This window comes from Gopherus evgoodei, chromosome 8 (genome assembly GCF_007399415.2).
Source record: "Gopherus evgoodei ecotype Sinaloan lineage chromosome 8, rGopEvg1_v1.p, whole genome shotgun sequence".
In the NCBI taxonomy this organism is placed as follows: Eukaryota; Metazoa; Chordata; order Testudines; family Testudinidae; genus Gopherus; species Gopherus evgoodei.
The window spans coordinates 39,346,310-39,371,371 of NC_044329.1; the positions used below are offsets into that span (position 1 = coordinate 39,346,310).

Here is a 25,062-nt window from a genome sequence, read left to right on the forward strand (position 1 = left end):
TGTAGACAAGGCCTAAGTTTTCAGTTACTAAATAACCCCCCTTCTTTCACCTCCAGCTTGCTAGGAAACATCACCCCTTCCTCCTGGGTGAGGACCTGGCTACAATGATCCATGCATTTGTCACCTCCGCACCAGATTACCGTAATTCACTGCATCTGAAGTTGATTTTAAAAACAATGCAAAGGCTCCAACTGATATAGAATGCGGCTGTCTGCCTTCTCTATGGTTCAGGCTTCTATGAACACATCAAGTCCACGCTCCAGTCCCTCCACTATCTTCCAGTCTACTTCCAATTCAGTTTAAGGCTTTGGTCCTAATCCTCAAAGCAATAACTGATCAGTTCCAAGGTACATTGTAGACCTCATTTTAATCTACTAACCCTCAAGATAGCATGCTTCTCTGGGGCAATGCAGATCATAAAGCCCAGAATAAAGTGAGAAATATCTGGGGACAGCATTCTAAAGTCCAAGGGATATGGTTCTGGAACAAACTTCCAGAAGAGATTAGATGAATTCACGGTTTTATCATCTTTTCAAAAACTGATAGTTTTTCCAGCATAACAAGAATGACATTTGCATCATCAGCTACCACACCCCACTACCCTCAAAATTATCCCATCTACCTTAAACAGAGCTTTCTATAACTAAAAAGGGAAAAGAGCCAGAGATGACAAGAATTCCCTTAGAGACTTCGCTATTAATTTATTCTGCATGGAAGGAGTTCACATGTGAAGGGGCAGTATTGCAAAACCCTAAGATAGATAAGACAGGGATTTAATGCATTTACTCAGTCTCTATATATATCAGAAAGCTAAGTACATTATAAATTGTAATTGTTTTACAAATTGTTTGTCCTAAAGCATTTCCTAAAATAATTGTCAGTCTTCATTTACTTTCAGTAGTTACCAGACCTTGGCCCCATCCTGTATTTCAGACCAAAGCCCTATGATTACATTGCATCACTTATTTAAATCAGTTACCTATTAGGGCCTCAGTGTTTGGGATGGCCCTTTATTAAATACATATATTTGCCTCATTAGCAAATTGGGCTTAGTGCTGAGTTGCTGATATGACAGGCAAGATCAACTCAAGAACACAATTCAATGAGAAGATAGTCTTGCCTTTCAAATGAGAGACTTTAGAAGTGTAGAACCAGGCACTGTCCTCCGAAATCATTGCATCAGTTCAAAACCCAGCAGTGGATACACAGTTTGCATTCTGGAGAAGCAAGAATGCCTGAAGTAGCCCAGTCTGTGCCTGTGATCTGCACCATGTGGTGGTCAGTAAAAAGTAGGTTATGTTTCTGTCTGGAGTATGAGGAAAGGAACTGAAAATACAGTGAAGTGAATCAACCCCCTCACCTCACTTTATTCCATAAATGAAAAGACAGTAAGGTACTCAATGAAACAGGAGCATACAAACTGCAGAATTCACTGCTGCACAAGAGCAAATAATCAAATTCTATAAGGGGAATAATTTTGACTGTAAGAAATGGCTGTAGATTTCCAAGGTAAGTTAATTATAAGAGTAATCACCATGTCCTGTGGCAGTGAATACGCAGATTGGCTGTAAGGGTCAGGAATGAATTTCACCATCACCTACAGTACAGAATAACCTCCAGGGAGGTATTATAGTCCTCTGAAGCAGCAAGTACTGGCCAGTGCCAAAGACGGGACACTAAACTCTCTTGACAAATGGTCCAATACAGCCAGAGGTAAGAACACCACATTGGGTGGAGTAACTCTTTGATCCTGTGAGGTGGACTAGGAGAGCAGAATGGGATCAGCAGTCAAAAATTCTGGGTTCTGTTCAGGCTCTGACATTGACTCAATGTGTGATTTCAGGTCAGGCACTTCACCTCTTGGTTCCTTTATTAACCCAGCTCTGAAAAGGGGACAGTTACCTACATTTGTAAAGCACTGGGTTTCTTAGCTGAAGAATGCTACACTAGCTGCACCAAATGGTCTGATCAGGTATGTGCCTATCCAGTTGGAGGCAGAAAGGTTACAAATAAAACTCAAGTGTCAGAGGCAGAGATTTCTCTGGGTGTGCTGCTCCTTGACACATTTTGTATTAATGCCCACTGTGCACAGCTGTGACTCACTGGTAAGCATCAGCCTTTACATCCCTCATTATTCTGCATCTTTAGGCTATGAGTTGCATTAATGACACGCACATTCCTTTTAGCATGTTCACTCTAACAGCTCAGGTCAAGTTGCCAGTTGTCTCAGGCCCTCACATCCCAAGCTCTGTGCCTCTGGTTAACATTCCTGTATCTGCAGTGGCAAAAGGTGGAAAGGAAAACATGATCCAGGAAGTTTTATTAGCAGACTGCTCCACAGACATGAGGAGAAACAACTAACGACTCTGGCTAGTGAGAGCTTATCTGGTAAATAAAAGCTGATAACATATTTTAGCTAACAAATATGACTCAAAAAAATTGAGAGGGGCCCAATCACTTTGGCTAGGGGGCAGTCGTGGAGGACAGCTAGAGATTCAGTAATGGGGAATTCAGCACTGGGTGCTAGGGTTAGGGAAATAAGGGTGGAACACATAGCAAGGAGCAGAGAGACTCAAGGAGGTTTGTGACTAGAAAGGACCATTAATTGTAAATGCCTTCTCCAAACATGCCCTTAAGAGCAAAGGCTTGTTGCTCCCTGCAAGGTGGTCTGTTCATCTGAACAGAGGGCACTAGCTAGAAGCCTATGGTGCTTTCCCTCAGAAGCATCACAGAAGCAAACGATGCATGAGCTTTTCAACAGACAAAACAACAAATCACATAAGAAAAATACCATCTTGTTTATTGTTTAAAAACATTGGTAAAACAAACAGAAAAGAACAGAGAGCAGGAGGCTTATGCCCATTCCATCTCCCCAGCTAAGACAAAATTCTCCAAACACAGACAGCACGAGCCCCCAGGATCAGACAGTGTTCGGGATTGAGGGGTCCCTAAGAGAAAGGTCTCTACACCGTGGTAGGGGTAGAAAAGTTAATCTTTTCAGCTAAAGGCGCCACTTCCCGCACCACAGAACAGAATGAATTCTTCTGGGTTGTCAGTGAGGGGAAAGGCCTTCCACTCAGGGTATGCGATTCACCCCGAATTCTCTAAGGATCTGTAAAAGAGCCTGGGCTAGGGGAGGGAAAGGTGTCTGGAGGTTACAACGGAAGTGGGATTTCCCCCCACCAGGTACAGTACAAACCCCTGCAACCAACCCCTACACCCTCAGCTCCAAAGTAATTTGAGCCCCAGGGAAAGATCTAGATAATGAGTTTGAGACACAACCAAATATGGCAAATAGCTGTGGTTCTTGTTAGCTGATACAGAATGAAGCTACTCCAGAGTAAGACAAAGGCTACACTCTGAATACGTTCTCCCCTCCCTGCTCCACCAGGTTGGACCCAGAACTGCCCAGTCTCATCCTTTCCCCCAGTCTCAACCCCAGAACTGGTCTTGCCTCTTTACTGGATTTCTTCAAACACAGGAACTTCGGATGGCTGGAAAAGCTGGCAGGAAGTGTACCTCACTGCAGGTTTCAGTGGACTTTTGCCTGAGCAGAGGGACAAGGACACATTGAGTGGTGCTGATGAAGGGGACAGGGAGATTCTGCACTGCAGCACTGACTCCCATCTCTCTAGCTGGAGCCTGAGCTGTACTGAGAGGAGCTGGTGAAGCCATGCAGACTGGGCTCTCAAACTGCTTGTATGGCAGCAGCACAGAGGCAATGGTGTGGATCCAAGTATCACATGAATTTCCATTTGTCCTACTGATGAGAGTCAGAGCCCTGATGGATTGGAGAGGGTAAGGAACAGGCTTCACTGCTCTGTGCCTCCACAGGTAGCCAGCCTGCCCCAGCAATGCTGCTCCTACTGCCACATGCATCAAATATATAGGGGAGGTCCAAAAAGAGACCTTTTACTGGCTCATGTGTATCCCAGTCATCTCCACCAAGTACCAATGTCTTAATACGGACTGCCCCACAGTTCAGAGTCCAACAACTCAGCCCTCAGATCTCGACATCACTTTCTTTATCATTATCGTGGTCACCATCATAGAACTCATTAGAAGCCTCAGGCCTGAAAGACAGACAAGAACATAAGGACAGGCAGCCTTTTCCAGCATTTTCAGAAGAGCAGAGCTTGTCTGGACACATGCATGAGAACACGTTGCTAGAAAGGGGAGGGAGGGACACATCTCACTTAGCAGACATGGGATATGACCTCTGAGGCATGTAACCATGTGCTAGTAGAGAAGTTTCTCTGGAATCAAAAGGGATGCAATATCTACTCTGGGATGTGGACAGTCCCCATCATATCTCCCCTCACTGGGATGGGGTGAACAGGAGAGAGGAGCCCCTTTCCCAGCTCATCAGAACAAGGAGAACAGGAGGCCAAGTACCTGTTGTAGTTCTCCTCAGAGCCTCTCTCCTCTGGATCAGGTTCGTCTGCACGGTCATAACTGAGCAGGTCAGAAGGAACATCATGGATCTGGACACTGGGAGCGTGGTTCAGCATTTTCAGATTCTCAGATATTGTCTGTCTGATTTGATCCAAGTACTGGTTAGGAACAGAAGGAGCAGATCAGCTTAGCTAGACTGAAGAGACATATAGATTAATGGCATTAACACCTGCCTGCACCATGCATGCCCTAAGGCCATGCAAATACCATCAATGCAAATGGCTTTAAACTGTAGCATAGAGCATAACATACTCAACATAGGCACTGAGGGTTTGTCTACACTTAAAAGGATGCAGCTGTGCCGCTGTAGTGCTTCAGCAAAGAAACTATCTACACCAACAGGAGGGCTTCTCCCATTGCTGTAGGTCAGTAGTTCTCAACCAGAAGTACGTGCACCCCTAGGGGTTTCCAGAGGTCTTCCAAGGGGTACATATCAACTCATCAGGATATTTGCCTAGTTTTACAACAGACTACATAAAATGCATTGCTGAAGTCAGTGCAAACTAAAATTTCAATGACTTGTTTATATTGCTCTATATACTATACACTAAAATGTAAGTACAATATTTATATTCCAATTGATTTAGTTTATAATTATATGGTAAAATGAGAAAGTAAACATTTTTTCAGTAAGAATGTGCTGTGACACTTCTGCATTTTTGTATCTGATTTTGAGTTCTGTAATAAGCAAGTAGTTTAAATGAGGTGAAACTTGAGGTACACAAGACAAATCATGACTCATGAAAGGAGTACAGTAGTCTGGAAAGGTTAAGAGCCACTGCCATAGGGGTTATCCACAGCCCTGAGAAGCAGTAGCTATGTCAATGGGAGACTTCTCCTGTCAATCAGCGCTAGTCTACACTGGGAGTTAGGTCAGTGTAACTGCATTGCTGAATGACCTAGTTATATCGACATAAGTCTGACATAAGACCAAGCCTAAGACTCAGGGCAGGTGCTTCAGAAGTGGAAAGGAAATTGTAAGAGGACCTTCAAGTTTCTCAAATATGAAATATCTTTGGAGAGCTCCCTACATCTCAAAGATGCTGTGAGGTTGCAAACATAGGTGCCCACTCCACGGAGAAAAACTGATGGGTGCTTAGCACCCACCAGCAGCAAGTTTCCCTCCTACCAGCGGCCCCCACCAATCAACTCCTCCAACAACTCCAGAACAGTTGGGCGTGCAGGAGGCGCTGGAAAGGCAGGGGAGAAGTGGGGACGGGGCACGATCAGGGGAGGGGCAGAAGGAGGAAGGGAAGAGGTGGGGCGAGGATGGAGCAGGGGTGGGAAAAGGCAGGGTAAATTAGAAGCCGGCACCTGTGGCTGCAAAGAAGAAAGCATGTTGTCCAACACTGGGATGACCAGGAAAGCCTCTTGTTGCCCTGCCCTGACAAGTTTTTCCTGGGTGAGCTGCTGGCTGAACTCCACCTGGTTTCACAGGATCTAGCATCAAGCACAGACCTTTTCTTTTCAGACTACATCACATGGATATGTTAGCTGATGCAGAGTAGCATGTCCAGGACAAAGCCAGAGCCACTCACCTGTCTAGTGTTCTGGTTCTCAATTCTTGTACTGACATCTGGGTGGAGGGTAAAGTCTGGAGCAAAGTACTCGAAGTATTCTGCAAGGGAACCAGTAAAGAGTTAAAGAACAGGGGCAAGGGGAGTTTGAAACTAGTTTTTCTGAAACACTGTTCTGCAGAGATGGGAACAGCCTACCCTACAACATGCTAGCTGTCACCATACCATCAAGAGCACAGTGAGAGCCAACTCCATCATCATGAGGAGTACGCTGTCAGAAAGAAAAGAGAACGCAACAGGAACATTGTGTAAAGAATTTAGAACACAAGACTGTAATGCAGATATGTCTGTCCAGTGAGCCCCACCACAGATGGGGGATGTGTACAGTAGGAAGCAAGAAAGAACAGGAACACCTGGGTTAGGATCAGAAGATACTACTGCTTTGGCCCCACTCTGGTTAACATTAATTAACGTAGGTGTGGAATCCAGCTAAAGTCCCTGAAGCATTAGAACATAGAAGCACATTAGCTAAATTTATGAAAAGAATGTTGAAATTCACATTTATTTATTCCAAGGCTAAAAGGAACCATTGTGATCAACTAGTCCAGGGGTTCTCAGACTGGGGGTTGGGACTTCTGAGGGGGTCATGAGGTTATTACATGGGGGTTCGTGAGCTGTCAGCCTCCATCCCAAACTCCACTTTGCCTCCAACATTTCAAATAGTGTTAAATATATTAAAAAGTGGTTTTAATTTAGAAGGGGGTGGGGGGTTTACACTCAGTGGCTTGCTATGTGAATGGGGTCACCAGTACAAGTTTGAGAACCACTGAACTAATCTGACCTGCTGTATAACAACACAGGTCAGAGACTTTCCTAAAATAATTCCTAAAGCAGCTCTTTTAGAAAAACATTCAATCTTGATATATAACTTGCCAGTGATGTAGAATCAACCATAAATCTGGCAAATTGTTCTAATGATTAATTACTTTCACTGTTAAAAAATTATACCTTATTTCCAATCTGAATTTGTCTCATTTCAACTTCCAGCCACTGGATGGTGTTATACCTTTCACTGCTAGACTGAAGAGCCCATTATCAAATATCTGAACATAACCTGCAGGTACTTAGACTGTAATCAAGTCATCCATTAACCTTCTCTTTGTTAAGATAAATAGACTGAGCTCTGAGGGTACGTCCAGACTACCCACTGTATTGGCGGGTAGCGATCGATATATCGTGTCTAGATGAGACGTGACATATCGATCCCCAAACGCGCTCCTGTTGACTCCGGAACTCCACCGGAGCGAGCAGCGGTAGCGGAGTCGACGGGGGAGCCGCGGACATTGATCCCACGCCGTGAGGACTTGAGGTAAATTGATCTAAGATACTTCGACTTCAGCTATGCTATTCACGTAGCTGAAGTTGCGTATCTTAGGTCGATACCCCCCCAGTGTAGAACAGCCCAGACTCTGTCACTATAAGGCAGGTCTTCTAATCCTTTTAGTCGTTCTTGTGGCTCTTCTCAGAACTCTCTCCAATTTATCAACCTCCTTCTTGAATTGTGAACACTAAAGCTGTATACAGGATTCCAGCAGTCATTACACCAGTGCCAAATACAGAGATAAAATAATTTACAATTATTCAAGATTCCCCTGTTTAGGCATCCAATATTCACATTAATCATTTTGGTCACAGCATCACACTGGGAGCTCATGTTCAGTTGATTATCCCCCACGACCCTCAAATCTTTTCCAGTCACTGCTTCCCAGGATAGAGTCCCTCATCCTGAAAATATGGTCTACGTTCTTTGTTTTAGATGCATACATTTACATTTAGTCATATTAAAATGCATGCTTGCTTGCACCCAGCTTTCTACGCAATCCAGAGCACTCTGTAACAGTGACCTCATCCTTTTCATTATCTACCACTCCCCCAATTTGTGTGTGTCATCTCCAAAATTTCTCATTGATGATTTTATGTTTTTTTCCCCCAAGTCATTGATAAAAATAATAAAATAGCATAGAACAGATTCCTGTGGGACCCCACTGGAAACACATTCATTCAATGATGATTCCCCATTTATAATTGAGACCTGTCAGTTAGCCAGCTTTTATTCCATTTAATGTATCTTACATTGATTTTATATCTTTCCAATCCAATGATACTCAGACTGAGGCTCACAAGTTGCAAGTGGGCTCTTTAATATGTCTCCTGCGGCTTTTTGCAGTACATTAAAACGCTGTGTGATTTAATTATTAACCAATCTAAGTTATTAACCAAGCAGGATGCTTTTACTATGTTATCAATCAATTTTAATTGATACAATTCTTGATCAGTCATTTTGATGTAAGAAATTATATATATGTATGATTAGAACAGTGATATTCAGGCCTCTGGTTCAGGAGCCAAATTAGCAATCAGCATTACCCAAAAGAGCCACAGTCATGTGAGTTCATTATTTCATTTACGATAGTATTATCAATTCATATTTAAATGTGGAAATATTGAGGGGGGGACGGACGGACAGTGGCTCCTTTAGGCAATGCTGATTGTTAATTTGGCTCCTGACTCAGAGGACTGAATAACACTGTTCTAATCAAAATGTTGTGCATTACCAAGTTACCTTTATCAAATTGTAATCTCGTTAAAAAAACCAACAAATTATGTTAGTTTCACAGGATCTATTTTGCATAAACCTATGTTGATCGCCATTAATTATAATATCTTTCTTTAATTCTTTATTAAAATAGTCCCATATCAGCTGCTCTAATTTCTTCTCCGGGAGAGATGTCAGACTGACAGGGGCCTATACTTACCCAGGTCATCCCACTTACCCTATTTAAATATTGGCACAACATAGTAATCTGTAACAAGATGACACTAACTCACCACTGTATGGGAGTTCCTCACTAATTGCTTCATCCACAAGCAGCGACGTTTCATAGGTCCTAAAAACACAGAACATTCTACTCAGTCCAGAAAAGATCGACTTTTCCCCCATTACCGGCAGTCAGCCTGAAACTCAATGCCAGTTACAGCTGCATAAAGGCCCAAAGGAGCACAAGCGTTGATAACCCTCACGCCATCTGCAACAAATAGGACATCCTCCAGCAAGCATGTGAAAGACTCACCAGCATCGTGCCACATTACGAACAGTATAGCCACCTCCTCCCAGCACCAGAAGGGGGATGTTGAAACTCTTTACATACTCCACACACTCCCTAAAAACCCAAAACAGAAGGGAAACCTGTGACTGTTAGCAGCTGATCTAAGCTCATCAATGCAGCACCATGCTCAACCCAGTAACATACCTAACTGTATGATACACAGAGTTCAGGGCTCCCATCAGTGAAACCCAAACCTTCCCCCGATGGGAGCTGTTCTCATGGCTTGAGAGAAATCAGAGCTCTGTGTTCATGCATTCTGGCAGAGCACTGCCAGAAGAAATGTTGCAAGAACCCAAATCTAGTCTGCTTCTGCAGAATCTTGCCCCTTATTAGCTCTTCTGAGGAGAGCCTCCTAACCCACAGGGAACTAGATTGCTCTCGTTGAGCTCAAGTCTCACACTGAAGGACGCAATGGATTCTTTCACTGACTGCAATGATGGTCCTTTAAATGTTCCATCCACACCCTTGCTAAACTTACCCATGTCCTCTTATACTGAGGTTAAAGCAACCCAGACGGTCACAACCCAGGGAGTCAGCACCGCACTAGGGAAGAGAAAGAGAACAGCTGAGTCCTAGCTAAGAAGCATTATTCTCCGGATGCACATCCTAATAAGTCATCAGCATCCCACAGATATATCCACCTACCACAGAACCACAAGCAGCATTCCAGCGAGCCAGCACCCACCTGTCCATATTTCCCCAGGGAGCCACAGATGCACATACTGGAGAGTGCATACCTCCTATGCATTCCCTCTGCAACAGATGCACACAGACCTGCTCTCCTACCTGTAGCACTATGCATGTGGGCTGGTAGTAGTCCACCACCTGGTTAATGACTGGCTGGAAGAGGTGTTTATAACCTTTAGAGACAAAGACAGATTGTCATCATGGCTCAAGAGGGCAAACAGGGTCATTGGGGCTCAGGGAAAGCATTCCACTTACTTTGGTCATCAATGCCATCCCGCAGTGGCACATTGAGGCAATAATAGCGGCCACTCTCTGCCCCAACCTCGTACATGTCACCTGGCAGAGGAAAGGAGGCAGAGTCACAGCACACAAGGATCAGCTCTGAAACTTCATAGGTGTGGGCAGTACAGACAACAGCAAATCAAGACTTCTGCCAAGGGACCCAACCATGGCATGGAGAGCCTTTCCACCTACTCTGCAAACTACCACGGGATCCTATCCTTCACTCAGCCTCTCCCCACTCTCCAGAACTCCTTTCTTCAGTCATTCCTCTCTGAAACCAGAGCCCCAGAACCTCACACTACCATGGAACAGCAGTGATCGGGGCCTGAAATCTGCACTTCACTGGGGCAGTGGAGATTCTGTACCTGTACCAGGGAAGAAGTAGTTCCCATATTTGTGAAAAGATACTGTCATGACACGGTCTGTCAAGTAAAAGGCCTCCTGAACACCATCTCCGTGATGAATATCAATGTCAATGTAGAGAACACGTGGGTGATACCTGCCAGAAACAGGAGACAAAGGCGCATTACAGTCCACTGGTGCCATCCCAACTACAGCAACCACTCTGCTATGACTTCCTAAAAACTAACCTCCATAAAACAAGCCTGTAATATGTCAAAGGCCTTCTGGCTCAGCAAGCCCACCTGGTCCCCCTCTAGGGTCTCTGGAGAATATCTCTGTCATAAGCCCACAAGGTAATGTTTGTATAGAGTATCTTCCATACAAACAGTACCTTAAAATATTCTTGTCTGTTATATTAAGAGGCATGAACAAGGAACAACAGGTTTTAAAAGCAGACTAGAGACACGATGGAAAGCACATGAAAGAGAGAGATGCAATAGGCCTGTTCAGACCGCAAAGGCTGCAGAGAAGGTTCTTGCATTGGCAGGAGAAAGATTATGCAAAGGGTCAGGAAGGATGCCACTGCTGAACACGCAAAGTGAGAGGAACCAGCGATGAGGCTGGGTAGTGCAAGTCCATGAATTGACTGACTTGTACAGTCAGAGAAGTTTGAAAAGCACTTTATGTACAAAAGTCTTTGCCCTGAAGAACTTACAATCTAGTTAATCTTTAACAATTAGAGCAATTTTTAAATGCTCCTGAAATGAATGGGGAGTAAAGTAATTTGAAGATGGAAGCAGCTGTTCTTCCCTGTATGTGCCACAGCGCTGGCATCATCACTCTCCAGTGCTGAAGTCTGGAGAGCCAGGACTTAAGGAGGTCAGGGGAATGAAGTGCAGTCATTTAGATGGAGGCATGAACATGGATCTCAGCCACGGTGGGCAGAAGGACATAGTGCCCAGGGGCATTGTTGCCTAGATGGCAACAGGCAGCACTGCAGAGACAGGGAATGTGGAAAAAGGAAAGCTGAGTGAAGGATGAAGCCAAAGTTACTGAGAACAGAGGTCTGAATGCAGGGGAGAGAAAGGAAATGCAGCTGGGCTTGAGAAGTGTCCTCTTGCCAAGTGGACATTCAGGGGAATGCAGGAGAGTTGAAATTACTGGGCAATAAATTTACTAGGTCTGTCAGGCAGAGGTCAGATAAGGAGAGGTCATTTAAAGCATCAAAAAACTTACATGTCCCCACTTTAAATGTTAACTAATGTTAAAGAGAGAGGGGACATAACCCTAACCAGAGCCAACACCCTGTTTGAGATGAGGTGACTACTACTGCAGTAACATTTAGAGGCGGCAAACCTTGATTAATCTAGAAAATATTAGAATGCCTTTCTATAAGTCTCCATCCTATTCCTTATGAGTTTAGACTTTTTTTGTACCACAATTGAATTTTTTTGACCAAAGTGGAGGTCCCCATTATGCTGTCTCCAGTGATACCCAGATCCCTTTCCTGAGCCAATACAGTTAAATTTAGAATCCAGAAAGATTCACATGTAGTTCAAATTTTACCTTCCAACGCGCAACACTTTGCATTTATCACAAAGGGCTTAACAATGGCAAGAACTATACACACAGTAAGCCTCAAAAGGGCCCTGTGAAGCAGAAAAATATTTCACAGATGGTAAACTGAGAAAACAATCAACAAAGCTACCACCAGATACCCTTATTCTCAGTCCTCTGCCTTAACCGAGACCTATTCCTGCTTCTGAGGATGAGAAGAGGACAGTAAGTAAAGAACTGAGTGTTTCAGACTCTGCAATGGCAGGGTCTTGGCAGAGAAGCGAAGCTACCAGTAGAGATAGAGGCTGGAGACATAAGAACAGAATCATGCCAGGGACACGCCTGAACAGATGTTAGGCTATAGGAGACACCTGAAACAGAGACTGTCCAGGGCAGCCAATGATCAGCTATGTCTAAGGCACAACTGAAATTAAGGAGAACAAGAAGGGAAGAATCCTCTATCAGTAGAGGGGATCCTATTTATGATGTGGAGAAGGGCAGTGTCCATACTACAACCACATCACACAGGGTATCTCTCACAGCATTACCCTCCCAGAGCATCACTTCTAATCCAGAACAGTATCACAGCTGCACTCACACCGAGTCCTTACTTGAGCAGCTCCAGAATGCCGATAACTATGTCATTGACGTAACAAAACCCAGAAGCCTGCAGTGCAAAGAAAATAAAATGGAGTCAAAAGAAAAGCAGCAATGAGCCCAACTTTGAGTGAGAGACAGAAATACTTAGTCTTGTGTCATTACCTCAAACTTCTTGGCATGATGCAGGCCTCCAGCCCAGTTTATTGCAATATCACAGATCTAAGAAAGGAAGAGCAGATTAGCTCAAAGATAAGAGCAACAACCCCAAGTCCAACTGCATGTCAGTATGGACATTAGCCCTGCCCCCACATTGTGGCTCACAATTATTATTTTTGCCCCTTTCTCCCCACCCATCCAGTCCCTTCAGATGCCCTGCTACCTGTCATCCAGTCAAGCTACTTAAGCTGTACTAAATCAGTGTTTGCAATCAATCAGAGTGGGGGCAGGGGGAAATCCAAGAGATTCCCTCACAAATTAACAGACAGGTGACACCGAGTTGGTGTTTTTACAATAAGTATATGTAGCATAGATTATTTTAGGAACTCCATCCCCCACAGCAGACAGTTGGCATGTCAGTGTTCAAAGAGGACAAGCATATCAGCTCAGAGTTACCTTGTTGTTCAGTTGCGTTGCTCCCTGCAGTGAGGCCCCAGTATAGCGAGAGCAAAATTCAAAAAGGCCCGGGAACACTGGGCTGCAAAAAGAGAACACAACATTCAAACAGAACAGAACCTCCCGACTTCAGATACACGTCTCCAGGATTAAGACCAAAACAAAACTCTCAGTGACCATTAGACAAATAATATCAAAATGCAGTCTCTGCTAGAGAAATGTTAATTCAGGGTCATTCTGACCCTGTTCACTACAGACTACATATCACTAGGCAACATTACACTATCCTTTGCAAACACTATGGAGAACTTGGTGGATTTGATAATAATTAAAAGAAACTTTCAAGTTAATCTGGAACAATCTTGTTCACCATATACTCCAGATCTGGAGAATGGGAAACATACAGACTAAACCCTGCCTTCTACCATGCTAATGCATATTTGGGGACAGGTCCTGGACAGAGAAGATACAAGGCATCCTATGTAAGGGAGAGGGCAGGACTTCACAACAAAATAACAACAACAGGGAACTTGGCTGTCCAAGACATCTATTCACACACCATATTCCCATGGTGTTGTAATCTGTTAGTTTGAAGATGCTCCCCAGCCATTCATCTACCTACTGAATAGACTGTTGTGAGCAATAAATTGTATCCAGGGATGCACAATGCTCTTGCTCAGAGTAGCAAAGTATGTCTCATCTCCATCATGCAATCCCCCTCTAGACAGCAGGCTTGCTACGGCAGAAGAACTCCTTTACTCATTCTCAGTGACTCACAGCATGCACACATTAACAAGGGCAAGTCATAACATATCAATGTGCGCACACAATCTACCAGAAATAAAATATAAACCTCAAATCTGTTGCTTCCATGTGTTTCACTTGTTAACAGGCCCCAGAGCTTGTACCTGACCACACTGTTTTCACAAAAGCAGAACTACAGTCAAATTAACCCAATGAGAGGATTGGCTGAGGGAGAAAGCAAATACCACCGCCACAGGAGTGCAGGCCAGGGAGGTGTATGAAAAACGTGTTATATCGTCACCAATGGTTGACAAGAATGACAGATAAGCTCACCCTAAAGTAGGTGGCAGCCTGACCTGTGTCTACAGCACTTTGTAGTCCTGCAAATAACTGAAACTCCCAGCAGACTGTGTATTTAAGAACACTGAGCTTGTTCAGTTTGGAGAAAAGGAGACTATGGAAAGGCAAGGATAGCAGCTTCTGCCTCCCACAGCTAAATCTCATCACTTCTCATCCTGTCCTCACTTATTAGTGGGAATACTAGTATATAGAGACTGTATTGTTATCCTATTATTTATTGCTTGAGGTCAAGATTTTCAAAATTGAATAGCGATTTGGGGTGCAAAATTTGAGACACCGATTTTCAGAGTTTATCTGCACTTTCTGAAAGTCAGAACCTTTAAGTTGTCTCAAGTTTGGCACCCAAAAAACTGAGGCAACCAAAATTAGCCACCTTTGAAAATCTCTGCCTGAGTTTTCAAGAGCTAGGAGCCTCACAAAACCAAGTTAAGTTACAGTCCCTAGCATTGAGTTTACCATCTAGATTCAGACCTAACAACTGAAACTCGAAGAGATTAAAAAGAGGAGGGAGAGGAAGAAGATTTACAGCAACAGCAGTTACTCAACAAGTTGTTTGCAACATCTTGATGGCTCCAGTAGACTGTAGGGCTTTTTAAGTTAAAAATGTAAAATTTATACCACACTGTATTGGAACCATTATGATGCACCCATACCACACCAAACAATCTACTGTAACTCTTGTGCTTCCCGTTCACCTGCTAGGTGCTAGATACTCACCAGTCATCACCCACATTGAAGGCATTGAGGCTCTTTGTGAATCCTTGCATGTTGTTGGGACTCACTCTCTGCAGGAAGTCTATATAATCCTCTGAGTGGAAGCGACACATATCGTGCTGGGATGCCTGGTATGGTTTAAAAACCTCAAAGACAAGGACACACAACAGTTATTTCCTGCTCAGAGTTAGGTTTACCTTGGCTACCACAAATCTCACCACTAAATTAACTCCAAATAGACAAATACCCCAAATCACTGTGTCAGTCTAAAAATGTTAAACTGAGCACATAGTTGAGCAAATGTCATGCAAATTTTAAATAAAAAGTGATCCGAAAAGTAGGGACTGATTCAAGAGATGGTGTCCACAACAATATGAATTTGCCAACATTGCATTTTTTTCATATTAAAGTACACTTTTAAGTAAGTTAACAATCAAGAATACTATATATCGTTAGGATACAGATATTCAGGCCTGTCTGCAAAGACCTATACTTTAAGAATTTAGGTGTATTCTTATCACTTAGCTAGTTATAGAGGTATAAAAGAGAAAATCAAAATCACTGTCTGTGTAATGGCCTTCTTTTACTGTGACAGGCTAAGGCCTTCAGCTAAGATGTAGTCAGGCAGCCATAAGCTGGGAAGTGTATGGTCACATCCTCACATTCCAAACTAGTCACACTGAAATAAGGTGCTATTGGGCTGTTAGGAATACAGTCCTGTCCTGATATTCCTGTCACCTCCAGAGCCTAGAAGATTGCATCCTGTCTGGCGAGAACTCACTTATCAATAGACACAGCTGGATATGTCTGTATAAATGTAGTTGTGAAATCCTCACTTCTGTATTGTTTTGTATGTTTATTTGCATGGTCTCTGTTTGGTTCTGTAATGGTTTCAGTCTACTGTACAGGACCAGCGCCAGTGTTTTTAGTGCTCTAGGCGCAAGGCCATTTCGTCGCCCGGCACGCTGCTCCCGTGACTCCGGTGGAGCTGCCGCAGGCGTGCCTGCGGGAGGTCCACCGGCGCCACGGGACCAGCGGACCCTCCGCAGGCATGCCTGCGACTGGTCAACCAGAGCCGCCTGCCGCCCCCCAATAATCCTGGCACCCTAGGCGATTGCCTAGGTCGCCTAAATGGAAGCGTCGGCCCTGCTACTGTATAATTAAATTGTTGGGTGTAAACCAATTAAGGTGGTGGGATATAATTGGTTAAATAACCATGTTACAATATGTTAGGATTGGTTAGTTAAATTTCAGTAAAATGATTGGTTAAGGAATAGCTAAGCAAAACGCAGGTTTTACTATATAGTCTGCAGTCATTCGGGGGGGCGGGAAATGGGAACTGAGATCATGAATGGGGGAACTGAGATCATGTTTTGCTAAAAGGGAAAATGGGAAGAGGGGATGGGAACAGGAACAGGGACACAGGCAAGGCTCTGTAGTGTCAAAGCTGAGAAGGGGGACACTAAGGAAGGAAACTGGAATCATGCTTGCTGGAAGTTCACCCCAATAAACATCGAATTGTTTGCGCCTTTGGATTTCGGGTACTGTTGCTCTCTGTTCATGCGAGAAGGACCAGGGAAGTAAGACAGTGAAGGAATAAACTCCCTAACATATATGTATGAGAGTAAATTAAGCTGCTCTGAGATAAAGAAAGGCAAAACTTAAGGTTCTGATTAATGTCTCTAATTAAAATGTATACTTTTAACAAAATTAAGAAAGTTTTGCTTTTTGAAAAAGTTGGAGAAAGCTTGCAGATTGTGTCCATGGGGAAATGTATTCATATAACTATAGCGGTATAACTCCCTGTGTGGACACGGTTATTCTGGAATAAGAGTGTCCTCACAGGGAGTTATACCGCTATAGCTATATGGGTATAATTATACTGTTACGATTATTCTGGTAATCTATGGAAACATGCAACTACAGAGCACTACTGGCAAATACCCACAAAAAAAGTTTGTTAAACTGGCTTTAAGAATAATAAAGTATCAAACTTTTAACCTGAAAGAACATTATTTTAAAAAGAAAGATTAGAGAGCCAGGAAGTTAAACAATTTATATTTAAAAAACCCAAACATTGGAAGTTTGGGAATTCACGGTTAAGAATACCACATATACTTGATTATAAGCCGGTTCGGTGTAAGCCGCCTCGCCCCCACAAGATGGATAAGTAAAAATGGAAATTTTTTATGACCTATTCATGAGCTGACCCTATAATTCAGGGGTTGGCAAACTCTGGCTCCCAGGCCATCAGGATAAGCCACTGGTGGGCTGAGACAGTTTGTTTACTTCGAGCATTCACAGGCACGGAGGTAAACCTAAGTAAACAAAGTCTCTCAGCCCAGGGGGGAGAAGCTGGTGGTCAGGGGAATAACCCGTGACCACCTCCCACATGACCCCACTCCTAGCCTGGGACACCCCCCCACACTCTCCCCATCCCATCTCTTCCTACCTTAGCTGGGGCGGGCCAGGTGAGGTTGTCTCTGGTCTGGGTGGGTGGCATGGCTGCAGCTTGCTCCAGCAGGTTGGGTTGGGCCATCACAGCCGCAGCCTGCTCCGGCTGGCGGGGTGGGCGGTGTGGCTACAGCCTGCCAGTCCCGGAGCTGCGGCCACTTTGGAGGCTCGGGGGAGAGCAGCGTGGCCAGAAGTGGAGACACTCTGGCCCCGCCTCTTCCCTTCTGGCTCTGCTGTCTCTCCTTGCCCCCTCTGTTGGGGGGCAGGGGCTGTGTCCCACCTCTCCCTCTCTATACCCATTCATAAGCCGACCTCCTTCCCTGATCCTTCCCTTTTTTACTAAAAAAATTAGGCTTATGAACAAGTATATACAGTAAGCTATTCTTCACAATCAGTAGCTCTTCTGTGAAAGGTACCAATGGAGACCAACAAGTATCCTTCTAGCATGGCTGGTTGCTATTTATAAAAACAATTACCTCACAGTTTCAAACAGGTATCTTGAAATCCACATCTGAACTCATGTACTTTTGGAGTTTTCCCTACACTTACGTGGTTCACCATCTTTGGCTGTGGACATATTATTTAATCCATATGACCCACTCATGTTGCAGAGTATATATTTCTGAAGCCAGATGGTATATTGTGACAAATCCGATGCGCCTTGTAATAATTTGCAATAACTGTATGTTGGCTTGGATAACGAATGGTATTTTCTATATGAATATTCTGGTTTAAGCACTTTTCACTAGGAAACTTACTAGGATGGATCAGGCAAGAAGGAGGCAATGGCTCAAAATAGTTCCTATCAGTTTTCACTTGAGTTGTTCCAGAACACCAGAACTATTAGCTCCAATAACTCAGGGCCTGTGGGACTGATTTAACCAGGAGAGGAGCTAAAGCCCACTAACACAGAAATAAGCCTCCTGCAGAACAAAGGACCAGACAGGATTTAAAAAAAAAAAAAAAAAAAAAAAAAAAAGACTCTTAGAGGTGCAAAGTAAAATCCAAACTGAGATACGCAAAAACCCAGGAACATGTAGGAGCATCTGAAGAAGCTAGGCTATGTCTAAGTTATCATTATAAGATGATAGTACTTTAGGTAAGGGACAGAGGTGCCTTACCTAAACTCATATTATAGCTGGAGCTACGACTGCCATTCAGAGAAAGTTTTGTGAGTTCCAGACTTGTCAGCTTAAAATGAAAAACTTCAGTTATTTCTATTTCTATGCTGCTTCCTTTGTTGTAGCAAAATCAAAGATCTTATTCTGCCTGTGACTGTGGTGCCTGCGGTGCCTGCAGAAAACATGCTTAATTAAAAAAGCAGGTGATACTCTCCAGAAAGTGCCCTTATCAAATGACATTGTGTGTCAGAGAATGTTTGCTACCCTGAAACCACTATCAACAAGCACATACTGTTTTGAAAAAGTATAAGGGCAAACTCTACTGAAGAGGACATTTTTAAACTAATTGACTTTTTTTAAAAAATACAATATGAGTTGGAATTTATGCAAATTTGTCTGCACTGATGGGGCCACTGCAATGACCAAGAGAGTGAACAGGCTTGTTAGGATCAAGTTAGGATCAAGAAAGAAAGTCCTTCCTTACAACTGATGCACTGAGAGAACTTGCTTCAAAAAAGAGGAGTTCTGAGCTCCATAAAGTTTTAAACAAGTTTGTCAAAACGTCAACTTTACAAGTCCAAGCCACTCAATGCTCACCTGTTTTTCATTCTTTGCAAAGAGATGAGGTCAGAACATCAGTAACTGTTGCTTCACACAGAGGTTCACTGGCTTTCAAGAAGGAAAGGACTTGACAGATGGTTTGAATTATGCACAGAAGTTAACATGTTTTTTTCTGATCATTAATTCCCTCTTGCTTCTGTGTCTGACAACATTCTGTGGTTAGCTCAACTTGCCTATCTCACAGATATATTTTGCAAGCTGAGTGATCTAAATTTATCCATGAAAGGCCATGTCTGCTATCATAGAGATTCAGATTGTTAAAGCAAAAGCTTATATCAAGAAAACTAAATTCTGGAAGTCCAAATGTCAAGACACAGACTTTATCTGTTTTCCAATGCTTCATGAGGTCTGAACAGGGGAAACTGAGCAGAGCAAAATTATTTCCCCAACGTTCAACTCATTCCCCAACTCAGCTCAACTCAACTGGATAAGAAACCCATTCATTTTATCAGATGTTAGCAGCAGTAGCGTGTCTGCCAGGCAGCAAGAAAATCTTCTTGAGTTCTCTTCAGACCATGGTCTGCAAATGAAGTTTAATGACTCCACACTAACCTAGTTCTGATGTTTAGTACAGAAAGAGTACATTAACCTTGGGAACCATGCTTTGGGTGTTCTGTTATCTTTTGAATCAACATATCTTTGTGCAGTCTCATTTTCTGCTATGACTGCCACCAAGACAAAGAATAGGAATACACTTAATGTGAAGAAAAACCTAAATCTTGCTGTCATTTCACTGCCTACCAGAATTACAAGGCTCACAAGTGAAAAAGAGGCTCAAGTATCACACTGAAATGTAACTACAATAGTTATATTCCAATTGATATATTTTGTAATTATTTGGCGAAAAGAGAAAAAAAGCAAATTTTGCAGTAATAGTGTGCTGTGACACTTCTGTATTTTTATGTCTCATTTTATAAGCAAGTAGTTTTAAGTTAAGTGAAACTTGGAGTACGCAAGACAAATCAGACTCCTGAAAGGAGTATAGTAGTCTGGAAAGGTTGAGAACCACTGGCTTAAAGCATCCCTGGTAGATAGAGAACCATGTTCTATCCTAATATAGTTACATGACTGTTGTGTACACAGACAAGAATAAGCCATAATATAACATAGCTCAGACAAATATATTTTATAACCATATTTTAACATGGTTATGTTTGCAGCATATGCAGGGCTTTACAGGCCACAGACAATGCTCCCCTGAGACGGGAGTCTCAGCATCATCAGATAAGCGATGCTTACGATCATCTTCTTGTAGAGCCCATAGTGAAGCACCAGACTGTGGGTCAGTGCCAAGCGATGAGGTTTCATGGGATGTCCTGCTCCTGGAAAGAAAAGAACACAGCACACAAAGTGGATTAATAGACAGACACACCACTCCCCCCGCCCCACCTCTCCCTGCCCCACAAACAGGACCACCTCCCCCTGTCTTCTCCCACTCCCACCCTCTCCACACACAGGGTCAGCTCCCCTTGCCCTCTCTCACCCACTGCCCATACACAGTACCAGCTCCCCCTGCCATCTCCCCTCCCTCCACACAGTACCAGCTCCCCCCGCCATCTCCCCTCCCCACACATAGGACCATCTCTCCCTGCCTTCTCCCACCCTCATGTGACCATCTCCCCCTGCCTTCTCCCACTCCCACCCTCCCATACACAGGGCCAGCTCCCCTTGCCCTCTCCCACCCTGCCCTCTCCCCTCCCCACACACAGGGCCAGCTCCCCCTGCCCTCTACCCTCCCTACCCAGTGGACCATTGTGATGCTGTATGGAATCTGGGGGACACTTCAGAACATTATGAATATTAATATTGTAAAACTGCAATGAGTTATGCCAGACGTGCCATGTAAGATATCTGCAAAAGTTGTAATTTGCCAGATATGATAATCTCATTTGTGTGTTCGTACCATCTTTGTATTACGATTTATAGATATGTATGTATGTCTGTATTTCAAACTTGTGCTATACTTCTGGGTGAGCCCCCAGACAGTTTGGCATCAACACTGCGTAGCCCGCTTGATGGCCCATTAAGGACCACCAGTTATACTGCCGATCCATTGAGAGAAGACAGAGGACTCAGCAAGGAATGGCTGGGCATGCCTATGGACAAAAAAAGTTTCCTAGCCATGGGGTGGGCAGTTCCTGTTTGAAACCAAGGAAGCACAAGCCATATGGCAAAAGACTATAAGAAGGCAGCTCCGTCTTCTCCATTTGGTCTTCAGTCCTGCTTTTTACCTCTGTAGGAACTTTGCTACAAACTGAAGCTCTGAACAAAGGACTGAATGACCTATCCAAGCTGTAGATGTATTCCAAAGGGCCTTTCAAGCCAACAAACTCACCAACACAGCTAGGAACCTTATATATGGACTTTGAAGTCTTTGAATGTATGTGACTGTTTTACCATTTAACATCTCTCTTCTTGGTCTTTCTTTTTTCTTTATAATAAACCTTTAGTTTTAGACCAGGGATGCGCAAACTGCGATCCACAGGACACATCCAACCCATCAGATGATTTAATCTGGCCCTCGAGCTCCTGCAGCTCCTGGAAGCAGCAGCACATTCCCCCTCCAGCTCCTACGCGTAGGGGGCAGCCAGGAGCCTCCACACACTGCCCCCGCCCCTCCTATTGGCCTCAGTTCCCGGCCAATGGGAGCTGCAAGGACAGCGCTTATGGATGGGGCAGCACACTCCCCCAGCTAGAATCCTCACCCCCACCACATCCCAACCCCCTGCCTGGAGCCCTCTCTCTCACGCCAAACTCCTCATTTCTGGCCCTACTCCAGAGCCTGCACACCCAGCCAGAGCCCACATCTCGTCCTCCACCCCAACCCCAATTTCATAAGCATTCATGGCATGCCATACAATTTCCATACCTAGATGTGGCCCTCATGCCAAAAACTTTGCCCACCCCTGTTTAGACACTAAAGGACTGGCTGTCTGCATGGTATTTCGGGTAAGATCCAAACCTATACCGACCTAGTAATGCGGCTGACCCTTTGGGGTCCGAAGAACATTTTGTGTATGTGAGTAGTTTTAAAATAACTTCTCACTGTACTGGATCTAGGTGCTGACTGGGAGCCAGAGAACTGGAATGCAATAAATGGGGCTGTGGGATTTTTTTTTTCGCTTCTTGATAAGCGGTGTGGTGGATCAGAAGCACAGACTGTGACTGGTTGGAGAGTTTAACTTCAGTGTTACCCACCAGTCTTGGGAGTATCTGCTCTCCCTTTTGCAGCCTGCCCTGACCCTGGCATTTCCAATGAGGGCTGCCCCAGGGTCACATTGGCATAGTCTTGGCAAGATCCACAGAACCAGATCATTTGAGTTTTGGATCAGAACCTCATTCTATTACAAATTTTAAAATTTTGATACTGAAAGTGTTAAAGTTAGTCACAATGAATGATCCACAATCAAAACTATAAGCCCTGAGAGACAGCCAGCATTTTCAGCATGAGAGAGAAATGGCAGAACTTTGGATGCAAGAGAAGCAAACCTTGGCCCAGCTGGAAAAAGAAGCTGAGGAGAGAGCCAGAGAATCTCACAGGAGGTGAATGGAACTGCTGCAAGCGGAGACCCAAGTTATCAGACTTAAACTCCAAATCAAAATAATGATAGAACAGCAGGAACTGTGTTAGCTTGGAAGCCCAGCTCCTCTCTACAGCAATGATGGAGACAGAATCTGTTCAGTTTATAAGAATGTTGGTATGTTGTTTAACAGTGATGTGGTAACTATGTTTAATCAGAGTAATGTCATAACCTAGTCCCAGAAAAAGTATGAATGTAAATCCTCTGTATTATTTGTAACTAACGGGGAGATTTTTGAAGAGGGGGTGTTTGACTCTAGGTAGTTCCATGTATTTTACCAGGTATGCTATAACAAGGAAGTGTCTCTCTCTAGCCTTGGGATTGTGGAAAATTGTGTTTGTCCAGTCAGAAAAGCAGTTTATATAGTGAAGAAATTTCTGAAGGTGTGTCTAATATCCCAGAAGTGGCACTAGAATTAGAGGAAGTGCAGACAGCAGCTCAGGAAAACTTTTTTTTTGAGCAAATTGAACTTGATGGTCACTTTGAAGCCCTAACCAAGGAAGGTAAGTGTAGATTTCTGGTGGGTGATGGATTGCTGGCAAGTGAAGTTTGTAAAAGTGAGCCTGAACCAGGTAAAAGTGATGAGCCACTGTTTGTGGTAGGCAACAGTTTATCTGTTGAAAACAGCACTGTGCCTAATGAAAGAAAATGTACCTCCAGTCCTTTGTGGAGCAGACAGAAGGTACCTGTTGGCCTATGATGGTTGAGGATATTTCAGTTGTTCCAGAGCTGGTTCTGGACTTAACTGAAACCCAAGAAGGAAGCGTTCCTAAGCTTGTGTGTGGCAACCTGCATGTGGCCAAGGAGAAAAGCTGCAGAGGGAAAGAGCCTGCCCCCTCCAACCCTTTAACTAAGAAGTGTAGCAGCTTCCCTGAAAAGGGGTTATGTTAAAGCCCTCAATGTTCCGAGATGATTCTGGGTGCAAGTGAAACGCAGAAAGGGTCTGTTGTAGCTCCACAGAGCAATACTCCCTGCTGCCCAGTTCCCCACCCGCCCAGGGCCCGCTCCCTGGCCTCCACCAACCACACGGCCCGCTCCCTGCCCCCGGTTCCCCACCAACCACACGGCCCGCTCCCTGCCCCCGGCTCCCCACCCGCCCAGGGCCCGCTCCACGGCCTCCACCAACCACACGGCCCGCTCCCTGCCCCCGGCTCCCCACCCGCCCAGGGCCCGCTCCCTGCCCCCGCCCAGGGCGAAGGACGGGGCCGCCGCCTGCCTCAGGCCCGCGGGCGCCGCGCCTCTCACCGTAATGGAAGTTGCCCACGTCCGGGTCATAGAAATAGGCCACTGTCTTAGCCATAGCGCGCCGCCGCCAGGACCCGCCGCCTACCCGCTCCGCCCACAACCCGTGACATCAGCGCGCCGCGCGCCGAGTCCCGCCCCCAACGCCGAGAGCTCGGACGAGCCCGCCCCGCCCCGCGCGGAATTACAGGGGCGGGGCCCGCAGAGCCGCAAGCGGTCTCATCCTCCCCCTGCTGCAACCAACGATTTTGCGCGCGCAGCTACGGCGGGTGTGACGCGGCTGTCGTCACAGAGCAGTCTCGGGGAGCTCGTGCCCTAACAGCTCTTTACAGCCCCTGGGAGCGACCGGCGCGGCCGGCATCGTCCCCGGCACAGCGTGGCGCGCCCCCGTCCTCGGGGGCTGGGGAGCCGGAGCCCGAGCCTGCCCTTTTGCTGCGGCCGCGCTGACCCCGGGACGGGCTGCCGGGAGCGCTGTTCCCGACGAGGCGCCTTGGGGCAGTTGCGAGCGGGAGCCCGGGATTCAGCTCTGCCTTCGCCGGCCGGCGGCCCTCCCGAGGCGTGCAGAGGCCGCGGCGTCCCCCAGGCCGCCTTAGCGTCTCGCTGAAAAGCGCGGAGAAGCCTTAAGGCGGTACCGGGGCCATCGGCCCGGCTCCGGAAGCTCAGCAGCAGCCCGCGGGTGAGCAAGGTCGAGCTCTTTCCCAGGGACCAGAGACGCGCAGTGCCAAGGCCACCCCAAGAGCAGAGCGGACGCAGAGTAAAAACTAACATTGCCAATGCAGCCCTCGGCTCTCCCACGCCATAGCCAGGAAATGCCAGTGGATGCATAGGATGACCAGACGGCAGGTTCGAAAAACCGGGGCGGGGGGTTTTAATAGGAGCCTATTGAAGAAAAAGCCCCCCAAATTGGGACTGCCCCTGTAAAATCGAGACAGCTGGTTACCCTGCGGGATGTAGAGGCGGAAAGTGTCTGTCAGCAGTGTCACTCAAAACCAACTCCTATGGCCCA

The 25,062-nt window shown here is 45.2% G+C and overlaps 1 protein-coding gene across 1 annotated transcript; it reads right to left on the bottom strand.

The window, feature by feature from the left end:
- Nucleotides 1-2,779: 2,779 nt before the first annotated feature.
- On the bottom strand, nucleotides 2,780-24,165 carry HDAC3 (histone deacetylase 3). Its single transcript, XM_030571955.1, has 15 exons — nucleotides 24,060-24,165; nucleotides 20,473-20,555; nucleotides 15,041-15,183; nucleotides 13,220-13,301; nucleotides 12,770-12,826; nucleotides 12,619-12,674; nucleotides 10,474-10,607; nucleotides 10,082-10,162; nucleotides 9,926-9,999; nucleotides 9,618-9,682; nucleotides 9,104-9,193; nucleotides 8,862-8,920; nucleotides 5,994-6,073; nucleotides 4,396-4,553; nucleotides 2,780-4,073 (listed from the first exon to the last, which is right to left on the bottom strand). Exons 1-15 carry the CDS (start codon nucleotides 24,112-24,114, stop codon nucleotides 4,004-4,006), a joined length of 1,287 nt encoding a protein of 428 aa, XP_030427815.1. The 5' UTR covers nucleotides 24,115-24,165; the 3' UTR covers nucleotides 2,780-4,003.
- Nucleotides 24,166-25,062: the final 897 nt, after the last annotated feature.